This window comes from Chinchilla lanigera, unplaced genomic scaffold (assembly GCF_000276665.1).
Source record: "Chinchilla lanigera isolate Chin_1 unplaced genomic scaffold, ChiLan1.0 scaffold00055, whole genome shotgun sequence".
NCBI classification, from domain to species: domain Eukaryota; kingdom Metazoa; phylum Chordata; class Mammalia; order Rodentia; family Chinchillidae; genus Chinchilla; species Chinchilla lanigera.
Genome location: NW_004955456.1, coordinates 15,003,270 through 15,023,733, shown reverse-complemented (window position 1 = coordinate 15,023,733; position 20,464 = coordinate 15,003,270). Strand labels below are relative to the sequence as shown.

Here is a 20,464-nt window from a genome sequence, read left to right as displayed (position 1 = left end):
CTTTACATTTTTTGCACATCTCTTTAATTTCTGTTTTTTTAAATTTTATTTTATTTCTGGTATCAGGGATTGAACTCAGAACCTTACGCTTGCCAAGCAGGTGCTTGTGCTGCTGAGCTATATCCCTGGCCCTCCCCAAGCCATTTTCTTTTTAAAAATTTTTTGTTTTTTTTTTTTTTGTTTTGAGACAGGGTCTTACTATGTAGCTCAGGCTGGCTTTGAACTATGTAGCCCAAACTGGCCTTGAACTCCTGGTGATCCTCCTGTCTCAGCCTCCCAAGTGCTGGGATTACAAGGGTGTGCCACCATGCCTGGCTTCTTTTTTAAAATTTTGAGACAGGCTCTCATTAAATTGCCCGGGTTGGCCTCAGCCCCGCAAGGAGCTGGGATTATAGGTCTGCACCACTATACCTGGCCTCGTTATTCCCCAAACTTCAATTATCTGACCCTCCTTAGAGCCTCATGTTATATGGGATTTTTGCACATATGCACATAATAAAATAGTTTTTCCCTGGTTAATGTTTTGTATCAATTTGACTCATTTCCTAGAAGGAACCCAGAAGGGTAAGGGAAACCATTATTTCCTATGTTCTTTTCAGCAGAGAAACAATTGATTTCTGCCTCATGGATTTTACTTTGAGCCAGTTTGATGCTGTCAGTGAACTATACCACCCACCTACCTTTTTTTTCTTTTAGCATCTTAATGAGTTAAATAAAATCTTTGACATTTTCATCATGTATTTGTATAATGTCATCATTGTCCTTTATCTCATTTCCCTTTTCCCTCTGCCTGCTAGGAAGCAAAAAGGCAGAATTTTCAACCCATTCAGGAAAAATTGATGAATCAAGTTTCTGCAGAATGTTATAGGAAGCGTTGCTGTGATAGCTCAGCCTTTGGGTTAAGATCCAATGTAGGATGCTTCCCCAGCTTCCAGAAAGAGAGGAAGTTGGGGTTACAGAAGTGAACCCTCAGCCCCTGGCACCTTCATCACTCTACCTCCACCAGGAGGCAGGACAGCTGGGCCCTGTGACCTCCCTGCTGGATGCCGCTTGGGGAACGTCCCTGCCATGCAGAGGCGCATCTGGACCTGGCTGGAGCTGATGTCACAGTTGCATCTAGTTATACTTCCTTCACAACCACCTCATCCTTTCTACAGAGGGCAGGATTCAAATGGAGGGCACGCACCCAGGATGTCAGGACACATGGGAACTCGAGGACAAGAAATAGACGAATGTTCAGGGAAGGACCAGCCCCCTGGTGTCCTGGGAGCTGCATCTGCCTGCGGGGCAGCTCTGATTCCAAGTGACACTGAAAGCTGGTCCTCACCATGACCTAAGGGAAAGGCCTACACACACACCTGCTGCAGGGCAGGACGGGGCGCGGGACACCCACCATCTGACCCCAACCCAGAGCCCTTTGCCAGAGTCCTGTGGCAGGCTCCACCCATCCAGGCCCCAAAGAGTCCTCCTGTCCCTGTTTCACACAGAAAGCCAACTGCCCAGCCACGAGAGGCAGGAGCCCAGGAAAGGGCTCTAGGAGTCCGGCTCCAGGGACTGCTTCCACCCAGCTTCCAGGCAGCCTTCTCCACTGCTCATGCCGGCCGGCCCTGCTCAGAGTCCAGCAGGCCCCCCTTCACCCCCAAGCCTCTCCTGACTGGAGCTGTGGTCCTCTCCTCTCACTCCACGCTGAAGTCCCTGTGGCCCTTCAAGATTTGCTCCAGGAAGCCTGCCACCCCCAGCTTGTCTCCCACTCCTCCACCCAGCAGACCAGAGCCTGCCTGGAAGAGGACAGTAGTCCTTCCTGAGGTCCTTGCGTATGCCAGGTGAGTACTCTGCCACTGTCTTACACTCATACACACCATGCACCTTAACACCTACACCCGTGTCACCTGGGGATTTATAGATTCTTGGCCAGGTATGGCAGAGACACCTGTAATCCCAGTACTATGGGAGGCTGAGGCAGGAGGATTGCAAACTCAAACCCAGTGTGGACAATTTGGCAGGACTTGCCTCAAAATTTTTAAGAATGCCTGGGGATAAGCTGAGTGTGGTGGCGCATGCTTGTAACTCCAGCACTTGGGAGGCTGAGGCAGGGGATAGCCATGAGTTTGAGGCCAGCCTGGGCTACCTAAGTCAGTTCAAGACCAGCCTGAACTGTACAACAAGACTATCTCCCCCGTCAAAAAAAAAAAATGCCTTACAACGACAAGGCCTGCTGCCCCCCAAAGACACCCTCCGTTCAAGCCCATGACAGGACCCCTAGCTTAGGCTCAGTGCAACCCAGTGACCACCCAGGTCCAGGCAGAGAGCACAGCCAAGACCACAGTGCTACTCTGGGGAACCAGTCGCCCCTGGCCTTCAGGCATCTAACAGTTCAGCATGTAGCTTTCTGCCTGTCGCCCATAGAGAAGGGAGACAAGAAGTGGCCTCCTCTCCCCGCCCTCTCCCCTTGAGGCAGACCTGTGGGGCCAGCACCTCAGATTCTCTGCCAGCCTAGAAGCCAGGCCAGCTGGATCCACCTTGCTCTTGCCACAAAGCTTCTACCTTGGCCTCTTTGGTGCTGGGGAAAAGGTCCCTGCACACTAGAAGGACCTGTTGGCCAAAGCCAGAGACACACTGTACAGGCTTCCCTTCACAAACCGCTCCTTGTAGCCAAGGTAGTACTTAGGTTGTGCTGCCTTTCCCCGCACCCCCAACACTGGGGATCGGAGCCAGGGTCACAGGATCTCACCAAGTTGCCCAGGTTGCGCTTGAACTTGCAATCCTGCCTCAGCTTCCTAGAATGCTGGGATGACAGTGTGCACCATGAAGAGCTGGGTTGTGCTACTTGAGCCTGTGACACTGACAGTCTACCCTGCCCCAAGCAGCCATTACCAATCCCAACATCCTATCTGTAAGCCACTGAACCACAGCCAGAGTTGGCTTTCTCTTTTTATTGGGAAAGGGACATGGAATGGGAAGCACTGTGGCACCTCTTGGTGAGACCCAGGACCACAGCCAGGCTGAGGAACGCCATCACGGCCAGGCCCAAGCCCAGAGCCATGGAGGGATGCACGGGAGAGGTCCAGCCCTCCACGCTGTGGCCCCCAGCTTCTCCTAGGAAGATCAGTGGTCCCACGGTAACATCCGCTTCTTCTGTCACTGGAAGGAAAAGAACACCTGAAGGTCACTTCAGTCCCCAGAGTGAGGAACTGTGGGCTTCGCCCCGCGTAAGTGGGCTGGATAAATGATTCCAACAGCTGCATTTACTCTCGGTCATACTGAGGGTCAAACCCAGGGCCTTCACACTGAGCTCCACCCAGCCATTCTTCCTTCAGACAGGGTCTTGCTAATTTGCCCAGGCTGAACTTGAACTTGTTTTTTTTTTTTTTGGTTTTTCTCCGGTACCAGGAACCGAACTCATGACCTTGCGCTTGCCAGGCAGGCGCTTTTGCCGCTGAGCTAAATCCCCAGCCCCTGAACTTGAACTTGTGATCCTCTTGCCTGATCCTTCCGGAGTGCTAGGGCTACAGCCTTGTGATATCATGCCCAGGAGCACCAAAAATTCTGTGCAAGGCTCAAAAATACATCCTTTGAGTAAACAGCCTTACAGCAGGACAAGGGAGTGTCAGCATGGGTGACAGCAGGGGCCCTAGTAACATCCCGGTGACATACCGTGCCTGCGTTTCCGTGACATAGACCTGATCTCCTGGCTCCGTGCAGGGGCCTGCCTCCTGGAATAGCCTGGACCGCCACAGTTGCCCTTGTCACAGCACTTACAGATGTCAGCAGCACCTTCTACTGGTGTCCAGCTGAGAGGGAAGACAAGCAGCTTAGGTTTTCCTGCCTGGCCAGAAGTGGCTTACTGACAGTGTACTAGGCACAAATGGCCATGAGGCTCCTAGGTGTCCCTGCAGGCAGGCGGAACGTGGTCTGCTCACCTACTGGAGGACTTGCTGTAGGAGCAGGCTTTGTTGAGTTGGTCTGGGGCCTGGTTGGCTGGAGTAACCTTCAGATGACAGGTGATGTATACCTGAAAGGGACCGGGCCGAGTTCTCGGGTGTGCCAATAACTTATCCACCGTGCCAGGGATTGAACCCAGTGGCTTTGCATTGAGCTACATTCTCAGTCTTTTTATTATTATTTTTTGTCTTTTTGAGACAGGGTCTCACTATGCAGTTCAGGCTGGCCTTGAACTCACTTTGTAGCCCAGGCTGGTCTCGAACTCCCAATAATCCTCCTGCCTCAGCCTCCCAAGTGCTGGGATTACAGGCATGTGCCACCACGCCCAGCATTCCCAGTCTTTTTAACTTTTTACTCTGAGATAGGGTCTCACAACTAAGTTGCCCAGGCTGGCCTCGACCTTACAATCCTGCCTCAGCCTCCCAGAGTGCTAGGATTACAGGTGTGCACCACCAGTGACATTAACCAGTTGTCATATAACACTTAGACTTTGAAATGGGAGGTGAGGAAAGTGCCCTATCTCTACAACAGTGCAGAGGTTAGCTTGCTCCCCAAAATTGAATAAATAGCAAATCTAGATCTACACTGGAGTCGATTGGAGTCTTCTCCAAAATAATTTTTTAAAAAGAGCTGGCGATGTGGCTTAGTGTTAAGGACCTGGGTTGAAGCCCCCCAGAGAACAAGATCAGCTTTCTGGCTCGTTCCCTGGCAAGCTTTGCTGGGCTCCTCTCTTCCTCCTCAGGACCTGACCCTTCTTCTGTCCTGAAGCCTCCGTCCCTGCTTACAAGCCCAGGCTGTAACCAGGATTCGCCGAGCCCTGGCCAATCCCCAGGCTCCGGGAACCGCCATCTGCCCCCTCTTATCTAGCGACACAAGATTCTGCTGGCTGCTGACAGCTCTCCACCCAGCAGGCCATCAGCCACCCGCAACCTTCTCACCAGAGAGACGACAGCCCGTCTCAGCACCCTGGGGTGAGGGACATTTAGCCAAGCTCAAGCTCAGCTCGGTTCAGAGCTCCCTTGACTCCCGGAAGGGCTGTGACACCGCCCTGCTCCATCCTGGAAGGGCAAGGACGTGCTGCCACCTTCTGGCTGAAGCCATGCGAGGGGCCACAAGCCTCGGCCACCACCTAGCACCACATGCATCTGTAGGGAAACCTGTTCAGAATCTTGAAGACACATTAAGTTCAGACTTTTTCCACCCCGCCAGGATGTACTGCTGGCTGCCTGTCTACATCTCTCCTATAAGAAAAATGCTCCCAGGGGCTGGGGATTTAGCTCAGCAGCACAGCGCCTGCCTGGCAAGTGCAAGGTCGTCAGTTCGACTCCTGGTACTGGGGGGAAAAAAAAAAAAAGAGAAAAACACTCCCAGGTCCCTTAGAGTCCCTTTTTCCAAGAGGGAACTGCTTTTGCCCTTAGCACAAGAATGTGCTGGGGTACTGTGCATGGTGGTACATGCCTGTAATCCTAGCACTCAGGAGGCTGAGGCAGGAAGATTGCTCCAAGTTTGAGGCCCCCCTTGACTACAGAGAGGCTTTATGTTTAAAAAAAAAAAAAAGTGATGGGGGCAGGGAAGTTCTCCTATAGATTTTAAATACTTGTTTTTTTGAGTCAGGGTCTCTCTCTGCAGCTCAGGCTGGTCTCAAACTTGTAACAATCCTCCTGCCTCAGCCTCCCCAGCGCTAGGATTACAGGCACACACCACCACACCTGGTTTAAATATAGTTGTTTCTTCTTCCATGGGCTAGGGCAAAGTTGACCAAGCCATCCTCCCACCTTTGGGGGAAAACTTGTCCAGGCTCAGATTACTTTCTACCAATTATCCTTGTCCTTGGATTTTTTATGGTAGTGCTGGAGATTGGACCTGGGGCCCAGAACACACGAGGCAAGTGCCTTATTACTGAGACACACCCCCAGGGTTTTGTATTGTTTTCTGAGACAGGGTCTCACTATGTAGTTCAAGGCTGGCCTTGAAACTCATGGAGAGTACCCTGCGCCTCAGTTTCCCCAAGTTCTGGGATTATAGGGATGCACCCCACGCCTGGCTCCTTGTCCTCTAAATCTTGCCCTCTTAGACACCAGCTCAGTTTGTACCTCTGTTGATATCAGATCACTTGCTATGAGGGGTCTCATCCCTGTCCTGCACTCACACTGGGCCACTTCTGCAGTCAACCTGACTTCCTGGTTCCAAAGATGATCTTTTACCCTCGGACCCACAAAGACCACCAATCTGGGAATCAGGTGTTTCTGTACTGGTTTTCCCCAGCCCCATTTCAGGCCAGATCAGCTATTGATAGCTTCAGTCCATCTTGCCAACCTGTTGGGGAGGGTGGCAAGCCTGGGTCTCATTATGTAGCCCAGGCTGGTCTTGAAACTCTGAGATCTTCCTGCCTCAGCCTACTGGGTAGCTGGGATTATAGCTATGCACCATTGCACCCAGCTTCTACCTAAGAGTTTGTGTTGCTCACACCTTATCTTTGGGGGTATCTCTACCCCCAAAGCTTCAGTTACCTGGCAAGTTTAGAGTCTTATTAGCACTGAGACAGAGGTAGGAATCATTTGCTCAAGGGGAGAGGGGTAGGACTATAATCCTAAGCGCCACCTAGAGTTCAGTCTCATTCTAGCCATGATGAAAACGTTACCGTGTTTCTGGAGTCGTTAGCGAAGTGGAACACGTCCACTGTGAACCGGAGTATGTCTGGCCTGGGCCTGGGGCCTTGGAACGCAGAGGAGCTGTCAGACAGCCCGTCCACGAGGCAGCTTAGAGGGACAGAAAAATGCATAGTGGTGTTAGAGGCCAGGGAAGGTGGCTGCCAGGCCATCTTGCAACGGAGGCTCCCACACAGGCAGTCTGGCCTCACCCGTGGAAGTCCACAATGGTGTGACGAGGGGACGCGTCCTGGTCTAGCGTTGGTGTGGCCACACAGTAGTCCACAAAGAGCCGCAGCGGCAGGTGACTGCCAGTGCGGACCTCTGCCTGCAGGTGGGCTGCCTCTCCCAGGAAGAAGGTGGGAGACGTCTTCTCCGTGCTCCAGTTCTCTGGGGGACATAGAGCGGGCTAGAGACTCCCCACGGCTCCCCCAGCTTCCCTCCCCTCGCAGGCCCCACTCACCCTCCATCAGGCGCAGGGAAAACACCAGCTTCTCCTCGGAGGACACCGTGGTCCTGAAGGGCACCCAGGTGGGCAGGATCGCCCGGCTGCTCACATTACCTTGCCTGGGGGAGGAACCACGGCTGCCCACAATGCTCGCCCCACTGCAGAGTCCCCAGCAGTGGCTCCCCCAGGCAGCAAGGCCAAGGCAGCCTGGCCCGCAACCCTCCAAAGCAGCTCCATTAGGAGCCAGGCCACATGGGCTGCAGCTGGAGACAGCGACACCTGATGCCAGAGCTTGATTCCTAAACTAAGATCTGGGCCAGGCGCCTTCTCATAATCCCAGCACTCGGGAGGCTAAGGCAGGAGGATCCCACCAGGCCCAGGGTAGGGGAGTCCCGTCTTCCACTGACCTGGGGTAGTGACACTCGATGGGAACCTCTGCACGGTTGGTCCTCACGATGGACAGGTTTCCCACAGGCCGGGGCTTGTGGAGCAGGAAGGTGCTATACACCAGGGCATCGTTTGTCACCTGCGGCAGAGGTAGCAGGTTAACCCTACTGGCACCAGTGCCCCAGGCATGCTGGGCCCATGCCAGCCTCTGTTCTCCAACCCAACCACTCCTGGCCGGTAACAAGGGGCTGGCCAGGCATTACCCCCGCACATCAGTGCCTTCGCCTGCCACTGGCGCCCTGCTGGGGAGGCAGCTGGACCAGTGACAGGGCAGACACCGGGAGGGGGCTAGTGACACTAGGACATGCCCTCGACTTCTCACTTGGCATCAACTCACAAATTCCTTTTTTGCAGTACCAGGGATTGAACCCAGGGCCCTCACACTGCGCTACACCCTGCCAGCCATTTTAATGTTTTGAGACAGGGTCTCACCCAGTCACCCAGGCTGGGGTTGAGCTTTTAGCTCTCCTGCATCAGCCTCCTGGACTGCTGGGAGTACAGGCATGTACCACAGCAGAGAAGTTTCTTCTATAAGCCCCGACCCTCAGGTAGACAGAAATTAGGGAGAACTTCCCACCCAGCTGTTAATACTTGTCACATTCCTCAGTGTCAGCCTATCCTCAGCCCACTTTACAGAAAGGGCAGCTGAAACAGTGGCCTCCTGCGGTGGGATGAGGATGGACACGTGTTCCTGGGGCTGTTTGGGGGAGGAGCTTGCCTGGAAAGGGGACCTCTTACACCCACATGGCCCCATAGGCCTGCCCCAGGCATGACCAGCAAGCATGACTTGTGGAGACCTTTAAGCATTTCAGGGCAGCCAGGTATGGCGGAGCACACCTGCAATCCCAGCACGCTGGGTGGCTGAGGCAGGAGGATTGCAACTTCAAACCTAACCTTGGCAACTGATCAAGACCCTGTCTCAAAAACTAAAGGCTGGAGATGCAGCTCAGCACTAAACAACCCCCAGTATGGCAGGGGGAGAAAAAAAAAAAAAAAAAAATCAACATTAAACCATGCACAGGGCCCCGGGGGACTTACACGCTACCCGCCTGCAATGCCAGCGGTGCCAAGTGATTCTCATGGGGCAGGAGTGTGAAACACCACACCTGAGAAAGGAGCCGTCAGGTTGCAGTCACCTGGGGCGCAACGCTAATGCAGCTGGCTGCCCCTCCTACGCCGGCCCTGATTTGGTACAGGGTGCAGCCTGGACGGACCTCAAGGACTTTTAAAAGCCTCTCATCCCAGGCCTCACCATGGAGGGGTGCACAGGCCCTCCATAGGACAGCAAGAACGTGGTCTCCAGGCTGGGAGAGCTGGGAGCTGCACGCTGTACTCTGCCCCACCTTGCTGGCAGGCTCCTCCAGTGGTCTGAGTATCAGTTTCCCCAGCGACCTGGGGAGGACTCTTCCCGCCCTCACTGCCCTCTCACACCTGCGCCAGAGCACCCAACCACAGCCTGAGGTCTTCGACACAGGAATCACAGTGCCCCCCCCCTCATGTCATGTGTAGTTCAAAGCTTCAAGCCCTTCTGAAAGGGAGGCTGAGATGCTGGTGTTTTTTAAACTCTGGGGATTGAATGGGAGGAGCTCTACCACCGAGCTGTTTTGTTTTTTGTTTTTTTTTTTTTTTTTGGTACAGAGTCTGGCTAAATTGCCCAAGCTGAGCCCAAACTTGCAATTCTCCTGCCTCAGCCTTGCAGAATCCCCGGATTACAGGTGTGTGCCACCAGACTCTGCTTGGGTTTTTTCCCCCCGTAGCCGTTACTTCTGGGCTTCCTGAAGCAAAGTTTTCTCTCTTCCCGACAAGGTTCTAAGGCCTCTAGCCAGTGCCTGGGCTACTTGCAGAGCGGGCCCTCTTCCTCCCACCACGGTGTGCGGATGACTCTGGCATTCTGTCCACTGGGGACAGTCACAGCGGGGGTGCCTGGCCCAGCCCAGAAGGTCCTGCCACCTCTGGACTCTCCCCGATTTTGGCAACTGAAGCCAGGAGCTTCCCCCTATTTCCCTCTGCCCTGTACCCCAACCCTCGGCCTCAGCCGTTGCCCCCACCCCTGCGGGGGAGCCCCACTCACTCGCCATCTCTGGCCACTTCCACGCCCACCCACGCCAGGGGCCTGGCCTCACCTGCACGCTGCTGCCACACTCATGCACCCCGACCTCGAACTTGACCACGGCGTCGTCCCCGCCTGTGGAGACCAGAGGCCGGCAGCCCTCGGGGCCCAGGGTGAGGTCGCTGGGCTGGACAAGCTTCCCTGTGCCAAAGAGGTCTCTGCTGACCGTGACCACCAGCTGGGCTTCCAGACACTGCACCTGTACGGGCGGCAGGGAGGGCACAGGGGGGCGGGCTCCACCCTGCAAGAGCCCGAGGGGCTGGGGGCAGCACAGCTCTGTGCTCCCCAAGAGAAGCAAGCACACGAAAAGCCCGGGGTTGGGCTCCATGGCGCTGTAGGAGCTGTGAGGCTGACTCCTGCGGAGTAGAGGGCGACCCCTCCCAGCCCTCTTATAGGTGCCGGCTGTCTCCTTTCCCCAGCCAGCCAGGCCCTTGCTGAGTAAAGTGGCCTCGGGTGCAGCTTGTTAGACACGAGGACTCTCAGTCCCTGCCCAGACCGACAATCACAGTTGGCTTCCGCGGCTTCGTAGCTGGGAGACCCCAGGTGATTCCTATTCGCATTGAAGTGTGAGGACAACCTCGCACCAGCATGAGTTCCTCATGCCTTCCCCTACTCCACCCCCTGGACCCAGATCTTTGCTAGCCCTACCCTGATTTTTAATTTTTAGTTTTTGAGACCAATAAAAATTAAAACTAAAGGGGCTGGGGATTTAGCTCAGCGGCACAGCACCTGCCCGGCAAGCTCAAGGTCGTGAGTTCAATCCCCAGTACTGAAAAAAAATTAAAAATAAAAACAGTTGCAGCTGTAGCTCAGAGGCTGAGGCAGGAGGATTGCAAATTCAAGCCCAGGCTTGGCAACTGAGCAATTTAGAGAGACCCTGTCTCAAAATAAAAAAGGACAGCAGATGTAGCTCAGTGCAAAGTCCTTGGGGTCAGTCCCCAGTACCACACACACACACACACACACACACACACACACACACACTCTAGCATTTAAATCCTGGGGCAAAAAGGGTACATTCATTTGCACATTTGAACCATATATTTAAATTGCCTAGAATTCCCCTGGCTTTTGGTGTGTTTGGAGGGGAGGGTTAATATTCTAGTGTACTTTTGGGAAAATAAAGAAATGAAGAGAAGCAACCACCCCAAATTCCATCTGGTCTGGCCACTGTGGGGGTGGGGGTGGTGAGCAGCCAACGGAGAGAACCCGCTCAGAGCCCAGAGCCCAGGCTCCAAGCTCACCTGGGTGCCCAGCCCTGGGGAAAACGTTCCCCTCTGGGTTTCCTGTTTGCAGATCCAAAGCAAGGAGGCAGCTGTGGCCCGAGGCCCTGAGGGACTGGGAGCTGCAGATCTGTCCTAGTTGAGCCACTCACAAGGGAGGCCCCGTTCATGCTCGTTACCCACAGCTGAGATGGCTGATTATGCTGAAGTAGAGAGGGCTGGGAGGGTGATTAGGGCCTCTCTGAAGGTGCCTGTCCATCCTCGTCCCTCCCTGCCATGGAGCTGCAGAAAAAAGACAAAAGGACCTGGTGTGGTGGTGCACGCTGGAATCCCATTTGGAGGATCACACTTTTTTTTTGCTTTTTTGAGACAGGGTCTTACTGTGCAGGTTCAAGGTTATACTGGCCTTGAACTCACTTTGTAGCCCAGGCTGGCCTTGAACTCGAAGCAACCCTCCTGCCTCAGCCTCCAGAGTGCTGGGATTACAGGTGTGCCCCATCATGCACGGCAAGGATCACAAATTTTGAGCCCCGCCTTTAGGAACTTAGTGATTTAGCAAGGCCCTGTCTCAAAATAACTGAAAGAGGGTTAGGGTGTAGCCACACGAAGGGGAACCTAGGGTGAGGTGGGGACCAGGGAGGGTCTACATGCACATAGTGTGAGTGGTGCCTGAGTTTGCCTCTTTCGGGAAAGAGAACTAGAGACCCCTATAAGAGTGTGGTCGGTCAAGCCACTCCACAGTCCAGCCCAGATTCTAGGTCTTTTAGTTTTCTGAAGAGTGCTGCCCCCTGGTGGTCAGAATGACCAACAGCGCAGACGGCCGGCCCGCTCATCCTTAAAAATTTTTAGAACCTGGATATTGGTTCCTAAACGCTATTCCTCTCTAAAAGTAGGAGCCAGGGCTCCTTAGAGAAATGGTTGGTTCTCAGTTAAAGCTAAGAAAGTAGAAAATAAACCTGGAATATTTTGTTATACCATCAAGTGTTCAAATGATGTGGATGTGACCAAAAAACAGGTGGCGGGGGCGGGGGGTGGGGGCGGTGCACGGGGGAGATCACACTGACTGAAAGGGAACAACTGCATTGAAATAAACAACAGCCGGGTGTGGTGGCGCACAGCTGTAATCCCAGCACTCGGGAGGCTGAGGCAGGAGGATCGTTGAGAGTTCGAGGCCAGCCTGAGCTACAAAGTGAGCTCAAGGCCAGCCTGAACTGCATAGCGAGACCCTGTCTCAAAAAGACAAGAAAAAAAGGAAAGAAACTTGACAGCAATGGGGTTGGGGTGTCGCTCAGTGGTAGAGTGTTTGCCTAGCATGCGGCAGGCCCTTGTGTTAATCCCCAGTGTCTCCAAAACAACCAAACCCCAAAAGGACTATGCATTGAATGAAATGAGAATCCAAGCTGGGTTTGGTGGTGCACACCTGTGATCCTGGTATAACAAAATGCTCCCTCAGCCAGTATACTTCAATTTCTTCATTGCCCAGGTAACAGTTCCTGTTCCAGTTCCAGTTGCTTCTGGTGTCTTAGAAACGTCTGGTCACTGTGATGCATAGCTGGTCACTATGATGCATATTGTAAGAATCAATCCCCAACTGACAAGCCATTCTGCCTCTGTACTTCCTGTTGCCTACCCAATATAAGCCCTAGACCACCAGGGATCAGGACCTGATATTCTGTTTATTTGTTTGTTTGTTTGTTTTGTTTTTCTTCCGGTACCAGGAATCGAACTCATGACCTTGCACTTGCCAGGCAGGCACTGTGCCACTGAGCTAAATCCCCAGCCACTAGGACCTGATATTCTGGGAATCAGAGCCCAATCAGTGCCTGTCAACGTAAATAAATCTGCCTCCAAATCCTGGTGTCATTTTGGTGTTTCTGCTTACCATTGCACCAGCACTTGGGGAAGCTGAGGCAGGAGTATCACAAGTTCCAGTCTAGCCTGGGCAACTTAATGACATAGCAAGACCCTGTGTCAAAAAAAAAGACGGTAAAGTTTACATTATGTGAGCTTTGGTTTTTCTTTGTTTTTTGTTTCTGTGAAACTGGGTCTCAGGGGCTGGGGATTTAGCTCAGCGGCACAGCGCCTGCCTGGCAAGCACAAGGTCGTGAGTTTGATTCCCGGTACCGGAAAAAAAAAAAAAGAAAGAAACTGGGTCTCGCTATGCAGCACCAGCTTGCCTTGGACTCACTATGTAGCCCAGGTTAGCCTCAAATTCATGGTGATCCTCCTGCCTTAGCCTCCAGAGAACTGAGATTACAGGTGTGCACTACTATGCCTGAGTTTTTTGGCGGGGGAGGGCTAGGATTGGAACTCAGGGTTTTTTGTTGTTTGTTTGTCTTTTTTTGTTTGTTTTTTGTCTTTTGTTTTTTTGAGAAAAGGTCTCACTGTGTATTTCAGGCTACCCCTGAACTCACTATGTAGCCCAGGTGGGGCTCAAACTCACAACGATCCTCCTGCCTCAGCTTCCTGAGTGGTGGGTTGCAAGTTTGAGCACAGCATGGGAAACTTAGCAAGACCCTGTCTCAAAAGAAAATATAAAGAGGGCTGAGGGTATAAGTTAGTGGTAGTTAGTGGTACCTAGAGGTAGCACCTTTCAGTTCAATCTTCAGGACTGAAAAAGCCAAAACACCCCAGGAACTTGACATGGGTGCAAGTATGCATACAATTCTGTTATTTGGTCAAATGCAGTCAAGATACAGAGCCTGCTCTTTCTGACTTCTTTCCATCACGGTCATCAGGCTCCGGGCTGATGCTCCTGAGAGCCTCAACAATTCCAAAAAGAGAGGCAAACACCAGGTCCTTGTTAGACTGCGCTCTGAAGTCATCAGCTGGACCCTAACTCTGCTGATGAAGCTTGGCCACATCGGTGACGTTGGGATAGTTGATCACCAAGAGGAGAAAATCGCGTGAACCTCTCAGGCAGGTGAAGGCTGTAATCCCAGCTCTGTGAGTGACTGGCGTTATGGGCCTCAAAGAACTGGAGCCAAATTGCACAAAAGGAAAAATCTGGGGATTTTCTTTTCTTTTCTTTTTTTTCTTTTTCTTTTCTTTTCTTTTCTTTTTTTATTTTTTTAATTTTCTTTCTAGGTCTGTAACCTAGACAACCAAGAGATCTAGGACTACCCAGCACCTCGAAGGTCTCCCTTTTGCTACTCCCTCTGAGTCACACTGAGCCTCTCCACTTTCACAGTCCCTGAACCCTGGATGTCACCCTGTTTTCCACTCCTATACGTCTGTCATTTCAGCCAGGTGCAGAGGTGCAGATCTGTAATCCCTGCAGGCAAATCTGAGGCCAACCTGGGCAATTTAGCGAGTTTTTGTCTCAAAATAAAAATTGAAATGGATCAGCTGTGCTGGCCCATGCCTGTAATCCCAGCACTTAGTAGGCTGAGGCAGGAGGATCACTCTGAGTTCAAGGCCCACCTGGGATACATCATGAACTCAAGGCCAGCCTGAACTATACAAGGAGACCCTATCTCAAAAATAAAATAAAATAAAATAATTTAGCTCAGTGGCACAGTGCCTGCCTGGCAAGTGCAAGGTTGTGAGTTCGATTCCTAGTACCAGAAAAAAAACAAAAATAAATAAAAATAAAAATAAAAATAAAATAAAATAAAATAGACTGGGATGTAACTCAGTGGTAGAGAAACCCAATTTCAATCCCCACTAGTACAAACAAAATCATAATTTCAAGGGTGTTATATGAATGGAATCATGTAGTGTATAACCTTTGGAGATTAGCTTTCTAAAATGTTTTTGATAGATTGATCCATCAGTTGACTGATTGATTGGACTAGGGGGTTGAACTCCAGACCTTCTCACTGAACTACATCTCCAGCAACCCTTTAATGTTTTATTTTGAGATGGCATCTTGCTAAAGCACTAAATTGCCTAAGCTGGACTCAAACTTAAAATCCTCCTGACTCAGCCTCTCAGATGCTGGGATTACAGGTCTGTGCTACCATGCTTAGCAAGATTAGGTTTTTTCTTTACCATGATGTCCTTGAGATCTGCTGTGGCTGGGGTATAGGTTGCCCCCTGAGTTTCCTATGTTGGTTGGACTCCAGGTCCTCAGCACGGTGGAGGACCTTTGAGAGGTGCAACCTAACATAAGGCACTAGAGCAAGAGGGGCTGGACCTCCAGAAGGATCCTGGGACCCCATCCTTCTCTGGCCTCCTATTTGGCAATGGGACCTCTTCCTTCCACACATTCTCCGCCACCCACCATGGACCCTATCAGAGCTTGCACTGTGCTATCTGGACTTTCAGCCTCCGAGAGCATGAGCTAAATATACCTCTTTATTTTGTAAAGTTAGCCTATCTCGGGTACATTATTATAGTAATACAAAGCGGGTGAGTACAAGAGCTATCCAAGTTGCTGCCTACATTAATAGTGGGTTCCTTTCTGTGGCTGGGAAGTCCCGGGTGTGGCCCTGTGCACCGTGGTTTATCTGTTGTAGGACATTTGGGTTGTTTCCAGTTTGGGTGAATTCAAATGAAGCTACTGTGAGCATTCACACACAGGTTTTATGGAGATGGAAGTATTCACATCTCTCAATAAATACCCAGGAGTACAATGGCGAGGTCACAGGGTCAGTCTGTGTTTACTTCTTTGTTTCTTTTTGTTTCTTTGAGACAGGGTCTCACTATGCAGTTCAGGCTGGCCTTGACCTCACTTTGTAGCCCAGCCTGGTCTCAAACTCCCAATGATACCCCTGCGTCAGACTCCCAAGTGCTGTGTGTTTAATATTTAAAGAAGCATCTAGAGCCAGACTTGGTGAAATATGTCTCTAGCCCAGCTACTCTGAAGCCTATGGAGCCTGAGTCCGGGAGACATAGCAAGGCTCTGCTGAAAGGAAGAAAGAAAGAAAAAAGAAAAGAAAAAATAAGAAACTGAGAAACTAGTTTTCAACACAGCTGGGCCATTTTACAGTGCCATAAACCAGTATTTCCACATCCTCATTGGTAATCAGTACTGCTTTGCTTTTCTTTATTTTACCCTTCTGATAGGTGTATGGTGTTAAACCCTAACCTAACCCTAACCCTAACCCTAATCCTATCCCTAACCCTAACCCTAACCTAACCCTAACCCTAACCCTAACCCTAACCCTAACCCTAACCCTAACCCTAACCCTAACCCTAATCCTATCCCTAACCCTAACCCTAACCCTAACCCTAACCTAACCCTAACCCTAGGTTTGCGGTGCTGTCTCTTCAAGGACCTTCAGAAAAGTCTCCTTCAGTGGTTTCTTTCCTTGTCTTGCCCATTATACTTTGATTGTTTGGGGGGTTTTGTTGTTGTTTTGAGGATGGAGTTGAGACAGTCTCACTGCGTAGTCCAGACCTCACTTTGTGGCCCAGGCTGACATTGAATTCATAGTGATCCTCCGGCCTCAGCCCTCCCAGTGCTATTGATACAGGAAAATAAAAACTCCCAACCTGAACGATATCTGGGATGACTTTGTGTTTTCTAAAATCGAAGGATGAATTTTAGGAACAACGGAGGTTAAGAGCAGAATATATTTATTGAGGGAAAGAAAGCTTCTGTCCAAAAGAGGGACAGAAGGGGGACCAAGTGGCTTGCCCAGGGAACCTGGCTTTTCCTAGGGACTTTATGGACCAAAACCATGAGGTGAGCCAGGTCCAAGGCTGGGGAAAGATGGGAAATCACAAGGTGAGCGTGAGGTGGGACAAAACTATGGTCAGCCAATAAGATTACAAGTATAACTGTTCAGGTAAAATTGAGTAAAGTGGGATCAAATGGGGAAGTGAGTCATGTAGCAAGCGGGCATGAACACAGAACAGGGGCTTTTCCTGTAGGGGGTCAGGCTCTTCCTGGCTTTTTGAAGGCGATTGCTACCTATTTAGAATATAGATCCCTGATGTTCACACCTGGGGAGGTATGTGGGTGCATTTACTTGTCTTGAGGTCTGGCCCAGGTATCTTGTCTTTCATGTTGGCTCCTTTGAGGGCCTGGCCCTGTCTGACTGCTTGTAATATTTCTGTCTAACTCAGCTGCCTACAACACTATGATTAGAGGCTAGGTGTTTTTGTTTTTGTTTTTTGTTTTTTTTTTTTTGGTTACTGGGAATCAAACTCAGGATTTCATGCTTGCCAGGCAGGTGCTGCACCACTGAGCTAAATTCCTGACCCTGAGTTTGGTTTTTGGTAGTGGTGGTACTGGGGACTGAACCTAGGGCATCCACTACCGAGCTGCTTCACAGCCCCCCTCCCCCATTTCTTTGAGGCAGAGTCTTGCTAAATCACTAAGTTGCCTGGGTTAGACTGATACTTGCGACTCTCCTGCCTCAGCCTCCCAAGTAGCTAGGATTATAGGCATGCATCACTAAACACAGATGTGACTTGGTTTTTGGGAGCAATTTGAAGAATAGAACCGGGAAACAGGTGAATGTCAAAGAGAGCTATGCAGATGGGGGGAAGGGTATCCCCGGCAGGCAGCAGATGAGTCTTGGGGGAGGGGTCAGCTATCCTTGGAGTCCGCTAATAAGGACCAGAAATACTCTGTGGCTGGGGTTCCCCTCAGTGCTCAAGCACTTGCCTAGCATGTGTAAGGCCCTGAGTTTCACCCACGCCACCACAAGGAAATAACCAGATACAATACAGTACACAGGAGGATAGAACTGTATAGGTTACGTGTAAATATCGCATCATTTTCTATAAGGGCCTTGCGCATCCGAGGAGTCTGCTACCCTGAGGGTTTCTAGGGCCAACCTGAGATGGATCTGGTTTTCCTGTTTGTTTTCTTTGTACTGATTGTATTTTAAACTCTTCCCAGGGTGGAGAGGATGCAAGCCGGGTCTGGGGACAGCTAACACCCATGGTTCCTGTGGGAAGGTGCGAATCCCAGTCCAGCCCTTTGTTACAGCTACAGAAGAAGCCACATGTCCTTTCCTGTCACCTATAAGGACACAAGCCCAAAGGGCACCAGGACTCAGGAAGGGCCAGCCAGGAAGGCAAAATCAGCAGCCCCTGGGATAGTGAACCCCCACCTGAGTGGGACGCCCCCCCTTGGTGGCGTCTCCTGTGACACTGTCTCTGAACTCCGATTTAGCCGAGGCTTGAGATGCAGTGGGGAGGTTGGGTCAGGGCTAAGGGAGGCTTTGCCCAGACGCTCGGCAAAGGAGTGGAGACCGCCCCCGGCCCTTGGGAAACCTGAGCCCCTGGCTCAGAGTCCACGCCTCTCCCAGCCCTGCAGCTCCTCCTCCACCTGGTGCCTTCCTCCGGGCCACCGCAGGCCCGGCAGGCCACCTCCGCCCTGCCCTGCTGTGGCCTCCCTCTACCCCTAAGGTCGGGTGGGGACAGGCTGGGGTCAGCAGTCAGCTCCATGGACAGGGACCTGCCTCTGCTCACCTGCCAGCTTTGGAAAGAGAAGAAGAAAGGTTGGTGTTGATTTGCACTTGGGGGATCCTTCCCTGGCCTCAACTTCCGATTCCAGCTTGGACTGACTCCCGGAGGGACAGAATATTTCCCCAGGTATGTACGAATCTTTCATTTTGCTAGCGTGTGCGAGTGAGCATGTGTGTGTGCGTGCGCATCATTCCCACTGGTCTGATGGGGAATTGTCCTTCATGATCTCCTGGGCCCCTTCTGACAGCTACATTCTATGATTCTGCAACTATAACTTCATTCAGCCACTCAACAAACATTCAGCCACTCAACAAACAGGCACTACTATTGAATATGATCTGGATGCTGCCCTGGAGGGTCCACAGTCTAGATGGAGGAAACAGTCCCAGTAATAGCTGCCACACTTACTGTGCCACTTTGGGCTAAACCATTTATAAACATTAGCTCATTTAATCTAGCTACACCTATAAGAGGTAAGTACATTACTGATCCCATTTTACAGATGAGAACAGCAAGACTTAGCAGCTTCTTCTACCCATTATCCTGACCTGTTTAACTTGTAAAGAGAACACAGGGTGACTCAAGTCACTTCGGAAGGGTGGAGAAGGAATGCAAGAGCTTTGGAGAGCCTCAGTCACCTAGGACAGGGATGGACAAAGCTTCTGCTTGGCCAGCATCCCCAGGGTGGGAGGCACAAAAGGCTGGAGGGGTTATTTGGAAGCTGGTGGGCGAGGCTGGCTTCACTAGGGCCTCGGGGATCTCTGGGGTCCATGAAGGTCAGGTTCGGGGTCTTTCTCCCTCCCTCAGGCCTGAGCCTCGGGGACAGAGCAGGGGCACCTGAGGATTCCTGGCAGGGTCTCTGGAGGCCGTTTGTCCCCACGGCTGCTCCCAGGGTGGGGACTGACCCAGCCTGGGGAGGAGGGGCAGCGTCCCATAGCCTGAGAAGCAGGGAAAGCCTAGGAAGCTACGTGTCCCCCACATAGCAGGGACCGGCCTGTGGCTGTCCCCCTCCTCACAGCCCTCAGCTCCCATCTCCCAGCTGTCCCCGGTCCAGGCAAAGGAGGACAAAAGCTGATTATTCCACTAGGGTCCATCCCGGGCCCCATGAATGGGGTATTGAAAGCTTCATGTCCACATCCAGATATGTTTTCAGCCTCTGCCTAAGCACACTGTGTGCCAGGGTGGCGCGAAGCCAGGGGCAGATGGGGCCGTGGGGCTGGGGGTCCTTGGGGAGGGGCGCCTGGTCCCAGGTCCTCACTCCAGGTAGACCTTAAGTAGAAGCATCCCGCCACCTCCTGCTGCAGTGCCCGGGAGGTGGCCAGGAGATACCCGGATGTTCCTCTGCTCCAAGCCTGAACAAGCCGTGGGACCCAAGCCCTGCCAATTCCAACCCCAGCTATCTTTTCCATCTCTGTTTCCTCTCTGCCCCGAATTATCTGGAGTCCTGAGAACCTCATCAACCTCTAAAGCAGCCTCCATCTGTCCCCAACCAACCGATCCATCGTCTGCATACCTAGTGTCACATTCTTGCTGAAGTCTGCAGGAACGGGGACACGCAGGGCTCCAGGGTGCTGGTTACATGGTATGAATGTTTGCTGAGCTCTTAGAATTTATGCACTTTTTTACTTTCATATCCTAAATCAAAAATAATTTTTAGCCAGGAGTGGTGGTGCACACCTGTAATCCCAGCACTCAGGAGGCTGAGGCAGGAGGATTGTTGTGAGTTCAAGACCAGCCAGGGCTACAAAGTGAGCTCAAGGCCAGCTGAACTGCATAGTGAAACCCTATCTCAAAAAAAATATATATATATCTATAGATATAGATATAGATATACATATATCTATATCTATATATATTTAAACAATCTTGGGCTCAGGTGTGGTGGAGCACACCTCGTAATCCCAGCATTCTGGGAGGCTGAGGCAGGAGGATGGCCATGAGTTCAAGGCCAGCCTGGGCTACACAGCAAACATTGTCTCAAAAAACAAACAAACTCAAATATTTCCTTACTATTTTTTTCTTTATATTGACTCACTTCTAAGTTTATTTTAAAAGGAAACTTTATATTATTCTAATAAATACAAAGCTAGAGGGCTTTGCCATAAATACAGAGCACTGCAAAAAAAAAAAAAAAAAAAATCCATGAACATAAAATAAAGGTATATCTATAACCCTATAAGATTAAGTGGGGGGGCTGGGGATTTAGCTCAGCGGCAAAAGCGCCTGCCTGGCAAGCGCAAGGTCGTGAGTTCGGTTCCCGGTACCGGAGAAAAACCAA

At 51.4% G+C, this 20,464-nt stretch overlaps 2 protein-coding genes across 2 annotated transcripts in view; one reads left to right on the top strand and one right to left on the bottom strand.

Annotated features, from left to right (window-relative positions):
* Nucleotides 1-2,924: 2,924 nt before the first annotated feature.
* Nucleotides 2,925-10,262, bottom strand: Zp3 (zona pellucida glycoprotein 3 (sperm receptor)). Its single transcript, XM_005396812.1, has 8 exons — nucleotides 9,609-10,262; nucleotides 7,446-7,564; nucleotides 7,054-7,157; nucleotides 6,803-6,980; nucleotides 6,584-6,701; nucleotides 3,921-4,012; nucleotides 3,655-3,791; nucleotides 2,925-3,141 (listed from the first exon to the last, which is right to left on the bottom strand). The coding sequence occupies exons 1-8, from the start codon at nucleotides 9,921-9,923 to the stop codon at nucleotides 2,933-2,935; spliced, it is 1,272 nt and encodes a 423-aa protein (XP_005396869.1). The 5' UTR covers nucleotides 9,924-10,262; the 3' UTR covers nucleotides 2,925-2,932.
* A 7,807-nt stretch (nucleotides 10,263-18,069) lies between these two features.
* Ssc4d (scavenger receptor cysteine rich family, 4 domains) overlaps nucleotides 18,070-20,464 on the top strand; it is a 12,415-nt gene continuing 10,020 nt past the window's right edge. The window contains exon 1 of the mRNA XM_005396898.2: nucleotides 18,070-18,312. The gene's annotated coding sequence lies outside the window, so the exon portion shown is untranslated. The remainder of the gene's footprint in view (nucleotides 18,313-20,464) is intronic.